Source organism: Eretmochelys imbricata, chromosome 7, assembly GCF_965152235.1.
Source record: "Eretmochelys imbricata isolate rEreImb1 chromosome 7, rEreImb1.hap1, whole genome shotgun sequence".
NCBI lineage: Eukaryota > Metazoa > Chordata > Testudines > Cheloniidae > Eretmochelys > Eretmochelys imbricata.
This window is the reverse complement of record NC_135578.1, coordinates 106,641,246-106,653,529: the sequence shown is the minus strand read 5'-3', so window position 1 is coordinate 106,653,529 and position 12,284 is coordinate 106,641,246. Positions and strand designations below refer to the sequence as shown.

General features: G+C 37.6%; 1 protein-coding gene across 1 annotated transcript in view; it reads left to right on the top strand.

Annotated features, from left to right (window-relative positions):
- TACC2 (transforming acidic coiled-coil containing protein 2) overlaps positions 1 to 12,284 on the top strand; it is an 86,351-nt gene that overhangs the window by 40,715 nt on the left and 33,352 nt on the right. The window contains exons 4-5 of the mRNA XM_077821575.1: positions 6,384 to 6,444; positions 8,267 to 8,474. Coding sequence (XP_077677701.1) covers positions 6,384 to 6,444; positions 8,267 to 8,474 — 269 coding nt within the window. The remainder of the gene's footprint in view (positions 1 to 6,383; positions 6,445 to 8,266; positions 8,475 to 12,284) is intronic.

Here is a 12,284-nt window from a genome sequence, read left to right as displayed (position 1 = left end):
ATTTGGTTGGTTGGTTAATAAAACTTGGTATCCAGCCGTACTGATTCAGTAATTAACTTGCTGATGCGCACTTCTGCTATCTTATCCCTTTAGGCATAATTTTCTTTGAATTAGTTACCACAGATTTTATTCACAGGATTTTAGATTTCAGATAAACAGAGAACATATCGAATAAGATCGCTCTGAAAGTTGCTTTCTAACTTAATAGTGTCTGCTAATTAAAGATAACATACTACATTTTAAGATTTAAGTTTCTCACTAAAACTAACAAAAGACCGAAGAGCTAAAGATAAGGCAAACATTGTAAAACAAACATTGTAAAACAAATGTAAAACATTGTACAGTGTCCCTAATGCTGTAAAATGAAGGATGGAGAATGTCCAATTGTACTTTTTATTTCCTGGCACCAGCTGGGCTTCTAACTCTAGCCATTTGCCAAATTTAGGTTTGTATGTGGTTGGGGGTGTTTTGCTTTTTGAAGTTGAAGCCATTTTTGAATTACTTATGTGAATGTTATAGAATATGATACCACTGGGCAGAATGACTTCAGTTTTTTTGAGGGAGATGCCAGATTTTCTGATGATGTGTTTTAAATTTTGGGAAATGCCTGGAGTTCAGAGTAGGTGCCAGAGAAATGTAAAAAATGTCTACAGAGCCAGGGTATTTTACTCAATATTCCTAAAACCTAAAGAATTCCCCAAGAATAGAATATTCAACTTTAAACAAAAATAACACGACTAAAAAGTGCATCTGTGTGTGTGAGATTTGAATTTCATTCTAGAGGGGATTTTAATATCCAAGGCCTCAGTCCAGCAGTTGACTGCCAGGAAGAGATCCCCTGGGCCTACATGGAGATCCACTGAAGTCCGTGTGCGAGCCCATGTATTGTAAATTGCAAGACAGGCCTTGTGTTGTTTAATCATTGAGAACAGAGGTTTGTGACGGGACACACTGGTCCAGATTGCCCCATCACCTGGAAAAACTTACAGGAGCTAGTGAGAGCACTCCATGAAGTTCCTTCCACAGAATTTTCTCTGTAGTCTTTCACTGGGGGTAGGGATTTACCCCCTCCAAAAGACCTCATGTCTGCAGGAGGCACAAGGCTTATCTGCCCTCTGTTACTCTTCCCTGGCTCCAGGCAACACAGCTGCCTGTGCTGTGCTGTGCTTCCATGGAATCACCTGCCCACAGCAGTATCTGGGATCCCACTAAAAGGTTGTCCCCAGTGCGCAGGAGCTGCATGTTAATGAGAATGCAGCCTACAGCTATAATATTCTTTTAGGAGATTTACTGCAGGGCTTGTTGGGGGGTGAAATGGGCAACCCTGTGTCTGTGTCCCAGTCTGTCCCCTCCCCACATAAGAGTTCGTGGCATGAGATTGCTTAATGGGGTCCACTGCAGGAGAACCATCATTTGGGGAGCCCAGTCACAAATACTTCAGGGGAGCTCCTAGAAGAAGAAAGGAAGCTATTAAAGTGAAGGACCTTAAATGGTGACTTATCTTGCTGATCTTCATTTCAGGAATTACTTGACTCAGTTTAAACTGATACTGTAATATCCGAAGATTATATTTATTTATTTTTAAAAACTAGTTTAAGGGTTAGTTTTTCAAAGCCAAGAGTCTTTGTTAACATTGAGAGTTGCAGGGAGAAATCCCTGCAGACTGCTTTGAAAATGTGTTGCTTATTGTGTTTTCTAGCCCAGGGGAGCATGGTGATTTCCAGGCCAGACCTGTAGGATGCCTAGGAGTGAGTCACTAGCTTAAGCATCACTAACACTACAGTGTGCTTGATTCTGCAGTGCACATTAGTGGCAATACAAATGAGTTATCATCCTGGAGTAAAAGTGTAAACATGCTAAACACTCACTCACCACTCTATTAAAAGAACAGACGTGGGAATGGATTTCAGCTCAACTCAAATTGCATTCCAGTCATGTATCTAAATATTTAACTGTGGTTCTGAGACCGATCATTTTGCTGAGATGATACTGAACAAAGAGCAGCAGCTGCTCCCTCAGTGCTTCCTGGTTGTGAATAAAGAATGGGTGGCCCGTTTAGATCTAAACCTCAACTCTCAACTGTATTGATGGTTGGGAAGCATCCAGACCATTTCAAAAGACTGTGTTTAGATATGGAAGGTGCCAGCTTTCAAGATCATCCTGCTTAAAAATATGGCATTAAAGCTGACAAGCATGGAAGAGGATGAAGACTTCTTCTAGCCCTGGTTATTCAAATAGAACTGTCCCAGTTTATTAAGCATTTGCTTTGAACTGTCAGTACTCAAACTATGATTTCATTAAGAACCAAAAATACGAAAACTTAAAGAAATTTCCCTTTCTTTCTCAGAGTGTGAAAGTAATTTTGAAATACACAGACCAGGAGCTTTTTCTGCTGCCTTTTACTGATAGATCAATAGTCATAAAAGAACCTAGGGTTCTCCTGTTTCTTTAAACTTAATTGCTACTAACTTCCTTGGGAACATTTTTTTATATACTGTATATTAACTAGTGCTCTATCTTGAAAAGAAAACAGATGGCTACCTCAGGAAAGGCAAAGAATGGGTAAAGCATTGACAGCAATTAAACTGGTAGGCCTCTGCTATGAAAAAATGGTTTTTATAAGGTAAAAACATGTCAGAAAATTATATTGAATTTAAGAACATAAACTGATTTAGGAATTATCACCTCTCTTCTCCCCCGCTTCCCATTAAAACATGTTTTAAGGTTGTGCAGACTTCAAAGGATATCAAAATTGTATGATGATTTTGCTCTAACACATTAACAGAATGTCTGCAGATTTATCCTTTTTGTCAGTTCCTTCTGTCTGTCTCTCTTTTCTTTGTCTTATTTGTCTTAGGATGGTAGAAGATGTGATGTCTGTATGTTCTCTGTTGTAAGTAAATTTAATCTCACGGGCCTGTTATGGTGAAAGTGCCTTATACTTTGTTAATGGTTTATGGGCTTTTTTAAAAAAATTATTTTAGTTTATTTTGCAGCATGATCAAGAATGATTGGGCATGGAGCTTTATGGTGTTATTTTTACTGGCTTATGTAAAAGTTATTTTAAGTGAAATTGCCTGGCTGTGAATACACTTGAGGGAAGCTATTCTGTCAGTGTCTGGTTGCCTGTCTAGAAGGATTGTTTTTTTAAAACTGTATATATATGATGCCCTTAGCTAAAGCATTAACACATTCTTATTAGCTTGATTAATAGAATATTGCATTATACAACACTGTACAGCCATTCTTTCTTAAACACTATCTAATGTTTATAAGTACTTTTTAAAGGAAACAATTATTTTCATTATTTATATTTTCATATTTAGTAATTAACAGGCTGAATAGAATACTTATACCAGCGAACAGCTGGCCAGTTTTTTTGGTCATGTATGCTGATAGGTGAAGTATTGACTTATTCTCTATCATTTGAAATGCTTCATTATAATCTCCTTTTGTTGCCTTGCAAGTCATTGATCAGAGCAGAGCTATAATTTTCACCAATGCATCGAACCTCAACCACAAAGGCTTTATTGAGTAACTTGTTGTGAAATTGTGCAGGCTGTTTCCCTGCGTCTTCCGCCTAATACCAAAAGCCAATTAGGTCAGGTCTAGCAGCTTGCATCTGGAGCACTGGTAGATCTTGCATCTATCTTGGAATGTTCTCTTTAGGGAATTTTTAACCTTTTGGAAATGGCAAACACACATATAGGCAGCGTACATTACATATCTATACATGATAATGTGTGGGTGTTCTCCTTTCTACATCTTTGACTGGAAAACACCATGCTTTAAAGGGTTAAAACTAGGGTTGTCAAGCGATTTTAAAAAATGAATCACGATTAATCGCACAATTAATTGCGCTGTTAAACAATAATAGAATGCCATTTATTTAAATATTTTTGGATGGTTTCTACATTTTCAAATATGTTGATTTCAGTTACAACACAGAATACAAAGTGTACAGTGCTCACTTTATATTTATTTTTTATTACAAATATTCGCACTGTAAAAACAAAATAAATAGTATGTTTTCAATTCACCTAATACAAATACTGTAGTGCAATCTCTTTATCATGAAAGTTGATCTTACAAATGTAGAATTATGTACAAAAAATAACTGCATTCAAAAATAAAACAATGTAAAACTTTAGAGCCCAAGGTCCACTCACTCCTACTTTTTGTTCAGCCAATCGCACAGACAAACAAGTTTGTTTACATTTCCAGGAGATAATGCTGCCTGCTTCTTGTTTACAATATCACCTGAAAGTGAGAACAGGCGTACTCATGGCACTGTTGTAGCTGGTGTGGCAAGATATTTACGTGCCAGATACACTAAAGATTCATACATCCCTTCATGCTTTAACCATAATTCCAGAGGATATGCGTCCATGCTGATGACGGGTTCTGTTTGATAATGATTCAAAACTGTGCAGACCAATGCATGTTCATTTTCATCATCTGAGTCAGATGCCAGCAGCACAGAAGATTTATTTTCTTTTTTGGTGGTTCAGGTTCTGTAGATTCTGCATCGGAGTTTTGCTCTTTTAAGACTTTTGAAAGCATGCTCCATGCCTTGTCCCTCTCAGATTTTGGAAGGCAGTTCAGATTCTTAAACCTTGGGTCGGGTGCTGTAGCTATCTTTAGAAATCTAATATTGAAACCTTCTTTGTGTTTTGTCAAATCTGCAGTTAAAGTGTTCTTAAATCAAACAACATATGCTGGGTTGTCATCCTAGATTAGTATAACACAAATATATGACACAATGCAGGTAAAATCATGGAGCAGGAGACATACAGTTCTCCTCCAAGGAGTTCAGTCACAAATATAATTAATGCATTTTTTTTAATAAGCATCATCAGCATGGAAGCATGTCCTCAGGAATGGTGGTCGAAGCATGATGAGGCATATTAATGTTTAGCATATCTGGCACATAAATACCTTGCAATGCCGGCTACAAAAATGCCATGCTAACGCCTGTTCTCACTTTCAGGTGACAATGTAAATAAGAAGCGGGCAGCATTATCTCCCGTAAATGTAAACAAACTTGTTTGTCTTAGCGATTGGCTGAACAAGAAGTAGGACTGAATGGACTTGTAGGCTCTAAAGATTTACATTGTTTTGTTATTGGGTGCAGTTATATAACAAAAAAAATCTACATTTGTAAGTTACACTTTCACAACAAAGACATTGCACTACAGCACTTGTATGAGGTGAATTGAAAAATACTATTTCTTTTGTTTATCATTTTTACAATGAAGATATTTGTAATCAGAAGTAATATAAAGTGAGCACTGTATGGGTTCTGTTTGATAATGATTCAAAACAGTGCAGACCAATGCATGTTCATTTTCATCATCTGAGTCAAATGCCACCAGCAGAGAGGTGGCATTTATATTCTGTGTTGTAACTTAAATCAATATATTTGCAAATGTAGAAAAACATCCAAAATATTTAATAAATTTCAATTGGTATTCTATTGTTTAACTGTGTGATTAAAACTGCGATTAATGATTGTGATTAATTTTTTTGAGTTAATCGCGTGAGTTAACTGCGATTAATCAACAGCCCTAGTTAAAACTGTTGTATTGGCAGTTTATGTTCTGGGGTTTAGAAGAGCCTGAAGCAGAATTGCCATGTCAGTAAATATATTCATCTTGAAATACCATGAAAGTCCCAAGTTTGTGGGGTTTCCTTTACCATCACTGTGAACTTAATGTGATTATCTGATCCTGAAATCTCAGGAACAATGTGCATATCCTGCCACAAACCTTCATATGCAGTTCATCAAAAACCTGTTGTCAAGTGGTGAGGAAATTAATCTCTTATCTATCTTATGTGCATATATGGCCCCCTTTACCATAGTATCTGAACGCCTCACAATCTTCAATGTATTTCCTATCTCACAGGGTTATTGTGAGGATAAAGTACTATTATCCCCATTTTACCGCTGGGGAACTGAGACACAAAGAGGCTAGGTAACTTCCTCAAGGTCACAGAGGAAAGTCTGTGATGGGGCTGGGTCTTTTTGAACCAAGGTCTCCCAAGTCCTATCCTAGTGCCCTTACCACTGGGTAATCCTCATTCCCTATCAATATTTGACTTGAATAGTCTTTTTGAATGAATTTAGACACATGGCAATCCTGCTGTTCAACTCCCTTACTTAGTTTATCTTACTGGTTTAGGGAACAAAGTCCTGTATCAAAGTGCATGATAAAAAGCAATACTTAAAGCATGTTTTTCAGTGGTATTACTTTGTAATGGAAGGAGTCTTAAAGCAGGAGGGCTTATAGAGGTAGTATTTTCTTTAGCTCTGTATTGCTAAATGTTATATGCTGCTGATTCTCTTTTGTATGCCATATTTACTGTTTTAACTTTGTTTTTAGTGATACATTTAGGGTGAAAAAGTCACCAAAAAGATCTCCCCTCTCGGATGCGCCCTCTCAGGTAAAGTGCTATGTTTTGACATATGTCATTAGTTTTGCAAATAGAAGGAAAGTAAATTTGATGTAACGTTATATTTGAATAGTTGTAAGTATTGCTAAGGTTCATTAATTTTTGTCCTCCAGTTTTAAGATCAATTTGTACAATGCCTGTTAGACCTGGTATTTGTCCTAGGAATTCCAGTTGGACTGTTCAGAAATACTCTTTGGGAAATCCTTATAAAATCCTTTGGAAAATCTTATAAATATAGTAATGAACAAATACCTTTAGGATATTAGCACTCAGAAGAATTCATCTAACCCAGGGGTAGGCAACCAATGGCACACATGCCAAAGGCAGCATGCGACTTGATTTTCAGTGGCACTCACGCTGCCTGGGTCCTGGCCACCGGTCTGGGGAGCTCTGCATTTTAATTTAATTTTAAATGAAGCTGCTTAAGCATTTTTAAAACCTTATTTATTTTACATACAACAATAGTTGAGTTATATATTATAGACTTATAGAAAGAAACCTTCTAAAACGTTAAAATGTATTACTGGCACGCGAAACCTTAAATTAGAGTGAATAAATGAAGACTCGGCACACCACTTTTGAAAGGTTGCCGACCCCGATCTAACCTATTAGACCAGAAAAGTTTAAAGTGCACAAATAAAAATGATATGCTGAAAGAAAAGTACAAATAATGTCCAGTGTGTTAGTCTGCTGAGTACGTGGACACACATAGTATTTTTATTTGTCATCTTAAAGCACTGGTGGGTGGCTTTTCTTGCGGGGAGGAGTTAGCAAAGGCTGTGCTGTGTATAAGATAATAAATAGCCTTTGGCTCACTACTTTAATCTGGGACATTTCTTTTCATGCCATTGTCCACCTCCCACGTTATGTATCCTAACCTTCCCTTTCAGCTGGCTGACACTGTAGAGAGAGGGGGAGGATTCGTGACCTTTGAGGTCTGTGTTTATATTATGTGAGATCATTACCATAAGGGAAGTGTCAGGGCTAATCTACATGGTGAGTGTGGTGTTTCAAACAGCAGTACTTCAAAGCACATTACAAAACATTTACTATGGAAGCTGGGTCCAGACAGCAAGCTAGTGCACTGTAGACTGCCCTGGCTTCCCGTGCATTAACTCACCATGCAGACAAGCCCCAAAAGTCAATTGGCCTAGCCATCACGCTTGAATTCCTAGGAGACTATGCATTTTATGTGTCACTTATGTACTGATCATGTACTGATCTCCCACTGCAGATATTTCTATCTTAAATCCTGAAAATCTTTGAGCTCACATGCATGACCGTCAACTCCAAATAACGTCCATCTTTTTTACCTGCATCAACAGAATCTAGAAACTTATACATACATCATAAATGATGCCATGGAAAAGATAGTATGAAAAAAGTGTTCAGTAAAGATGGCAAAGAAAATCTCCTGTGGATCCCTTGTATGCTGAAGTCTTTCCCCCAATTTCCCCTCCCCCTCCCAACTGAATTGCAGTTGGCACATTTCAGTACACTTAAGTCAGGATTTTCATTCTACCTCATCAACACAGCTTTGCAATATCTGTGTTCACTATAAAAGAGTTTCATTGTACAGATAAAGAGAGTCTAATTATTGAGACAAGTTATTCCTGGTGTAATTCCAAATGCTACAGATATGAGCTGGGTCTCTTTCCTCATTTTATATGGAGCTGTAGTAGGTAGCATGGAATTAAAACAGGAAAGGGGGGAGCGGGAGAGATAGATAAAAGAATTCAGACAAATATTTCTAACTGATGGCTCAATGCGGTAATGAAAGATAATAGATTCAGTTAACATATGTTCTCTGCAGGATTCCACTCCACTGCCTACTCCAGAAACACCCCCAGTTATATCCACCGTGGTTCATGCGACAGATGAGGAAAAACTGGCTTCTTCCGTAACCAGTCAGAAATGGACTTGCATGACTGTGGATCTGGATACAGATAAACAGGATTACCCACAACCATCCGATCTATCTACATTTGTAAATGAGACCAAGTTCAGCTCCCCTACAGAGGGTAAGCTTATAAATCACCATTCAGCTCCAGTCAATGTTTTCTTTATCAAGGAAAAGACAAAGAGTAGAGAGGAAACTGAAAGAGACTGGAAACACTCTTATTTTCAGCTGCAGATAGGACAGCAGAGCAGCACTTCAGAGCAACATATGACTAATTTTTTCTTTTTCAGTACACTTAATTATAAGTATAATCCACTGTTCAGAGCATGTTACACGTTCCCTGCTGTGTCTAAATCAGAGGGGATGGTGGCCTGCTATTCCTTCCAGCTAATAGGTTTAGGACCCAATCCAAAGTCTACTGAAATCAGTAGAAGGCTTTCCTTTGGTTTTGCTAGGCCTCTAGTACTTTAACTCAGGTGATAGAGACTTGTGTTTCAGTACTGAAGGTCCCAGCTTCAGATCTCGCCATCAGTCTCTTGGCTACATATCATCTCTCCAAACTCCTAAGCTTCAGCTTTCTTCAAGCATAAGAAATACATAAAACCCCACAATATCTAGCAGTGTGACGGTTATCTTTCACAGGCACAGTATTCATCCCCATTTCCATGTCCTGAAGGATGTGTGTCTTTTTTATGAGGCAAATAATTGCAAGTTTGTTAGATTATTTTATATTATTATTATTTATGAACTGTGAAAGGATCAGAACCTATCCCACTTAAGTATTTCTCACTTGCATGTGTAGTCATATTGCCTTTCTTCGGACTACATGAAGGAGTAAGTCTTTGCAGGTTTTACCTTAGGGGTACATCTGATAAATGAATGTATAAATAAATACTAACCAATTTCCAACTTAGTTTATGGTTGGGGGGCTTATTTATACTTCAGAATTTTATGATCCTTTTTTATCTTGTTGGCTCTATTTCCATGGTTCTTGCCTGATCTTTTCTGCCCACATGCCCAATGTACTGTTAAAATATCATTGAATAATTTAAGGCAAAAATCTGGGGAGTTTTGCATGATTATGGGCTGCAGGACTTGGCTCTCAGGCCCAATCCTGCGAACAGTTTACACATGAGCTTAACCTGTGCATCTGAGTAACTCTGCTGACTTTAATGGTACTGCTTATGTGAACATTCAAATGCACATGTGTAAGAGTATGCAGGCTCTGGGGCTTTTGTGGGGTCTGTTGGATATCCTGTTCAGATGGTGCAATCTGAATAATCCATTCATTTTTGTTGATGTTAAATTATAACTAAATGTATCTATTTTGACTTCATTGTGTGATGTTAATGTTTCCTCCTTAAAGAAAAAGTGAGCCAAAAATGATTTTTTGAACAAACAACATAATGTATGGATGCACTAAAACCATCATTTCAGCTCTCAGACTGGTAACAGAAAGTGAACAGAGTTCCTAATTAAATGCTAATCATCCTGCTTCAGAAGCGTGCTGGGTGGTGTGTTCAGAGTTTCAGATTACATGTTAATTATAATCAACAGTGATTCCTCTTTTGAGGTCATTTAAAATAATCATGATTTCCACTGACTGTTCTGTTCATGCTGCTTTGAGAAATCTAAGTAATTCAAGAGATGTTTCTTAATACAGCAGTTTATACCACTCTTGATACTGTTGTGACTGTCCTCCTATAACCAAGAGCTACCTTTGTACAGATAGATCTTTGCAGTCAAACAATACATAGTGCTCAGACTCATGCATATCACTTCGGCACTTTGTTAATACATTGGAGTTGCCCTCCATCTTGCCATCCACTATAAGTATTGTCAAGATTCCTCCCCCACTCTGAACGCTAGGACACAGATCTGGGGACCTGCATGAAAACCTCCTAAGCTTATCTTTACCAGCTTAGGTCAAAACTTCCCCAAGGTACAAAATATTCCACCCTTTGTCCTTGGATTGGCCACTACCACCACCAAACAAATACTGGTTACTGGGGAAGAGCTGTTTGGAAACGTCTTTCCCCCCAAATACTTCCCAAAACCTTGCACCCCACTTCCTGGACAAGGTTTGGTAAAAAGCCTCACCAATTTGCCTAGGTGACTACAGACCCAGACCCTTGGATCTTAAGAACAATGAACAATCCTCCCAACACTTGCACCCCCCCTTTCCTGGGAAATGTTGGATAAAAAGCCTCACCAATTTGCATAGGTGACCACAGACCCAAACCCTTGGATCTGAGAACAATGAAAAAGCATTCAGTTTTCTTACAAGAAGACTTTTAATAGAAATGGGAGTAAATAGAAATAAAGAAATCCCCTCTGTAAAATCAGGATGGTAGATACCTTACAGAGTAATTAGATTCAAAACATAGAGAATCCCTCTAGGCAAAACCTTAAGTTACAAAAAAGATACACAGACAGAAATAGTTATTCTATTCAGCACAATTCTTTTCTCAGCCATTTAAAGAAATCATAATCTAACACATACCTAGCTAGATTACTTACTAAAAGTTCTAAGACTCCATTCCTGGTCTATCCCCGACAAAAGCAGCATATAGACAGACACATAGACCCTTTGTTTTTCTCCCTCCTCCCAGCTTTTGAAAGTATCTTGTCTCCTCATTGGTCATTTTGGTCAGGTGCCAGCGAGGTTACCTTTAGCTTGTTAACCCTTTACAGGTGAGAGGAGTTTTCCTCTGGCCAGGAGGGATTTTAAAGGGGTTTACCCTTCCCTTTATATTTATGACAAGTATGTTTGAAACCACTGAGAGCAGTGAGACAAAAGAATAATCTTTAATGAGCCATGTTATTTGTTTTGTTTCTAGTTGATGTATCTTAATCCACAAACTGTCTTTTGTGTCAAATAGGGTTAAATATCAATCAACCTAAAAATCAAACCCTTTGGATTACAGCTGCAAGAGTGGGGATTAAGCAGATGCAGGGTTGTTATTATTAGGGCCAGCAGAGGACACTGACAGTATGTCTCCTGGCTATAAAGAACATTTGTATATATTGTTACAGATTGTTTCCCAGTGTTTAAGAACCAGTTTGTAAAACTTCACTGTAATATATGAAGTGATAACAAATGGAGAAAGGCATTTCTAAGCATTTGATGTTGTTTTGTCTTATAGTTAATAGTTCCTCCAAAACGTCTTCCTCGGGTTCTGTTTTTCTTTCATTTTACTCTTAATGTCATTATTTGTGTGGTTGTTTGGTTTTTTTTTGCTCTAGCTAGAAAGAAGCATGTATTTCATATGGTAGACTTTTCCTCCTTGTTTGAATGTCTGTTACCATTAAAAATAGACCATGGGATGCCAAACACCTCAATTTACTGAACCTGCTATAGCAGGATTCCCTTCAGCAAAAAGATTAATGGATACAATATCCTAAACTTCACCTATTGCAATTTTTCTTAAATGTATGGCCTGTGAAATGCATGAATTTTCAAAAACATGCTATTTATACCCAGAGAGACTTTTAACTAGAAGAGAAGTTAACAATATTTGTGGGCATTTTTTAGCATCTGAATTTCTGCACAAATGCCCTCTAATATTGTTTTCATAGTGAGATTTTCACTTTTCAAAACAATTAAGACATTTACACTAGTCTTGGGGGAAAACAGCCTAATTTATTTTAAAAATATCTACCTGACATAGGCCCTTATTTAGAATGTCGTCACAGTTCAGGAAGTGTATTTAAGCACATGCTTAAATCCCAGTCACTTGTTTTTTACTATACAGAAATAGAATTAAGCATGTGATTCAGTGATTTCCTGAATTGGGCCCATAGGAAGAGAACTGACTTACTGTGTGGAACATAACAAACTACAAAGCTGAATAAAAATAAACAATTTTGAGGCATGAATATTATTTAACAAGAATCCTTAATTTTTATCTTCAGGAAACAAACTCACCAT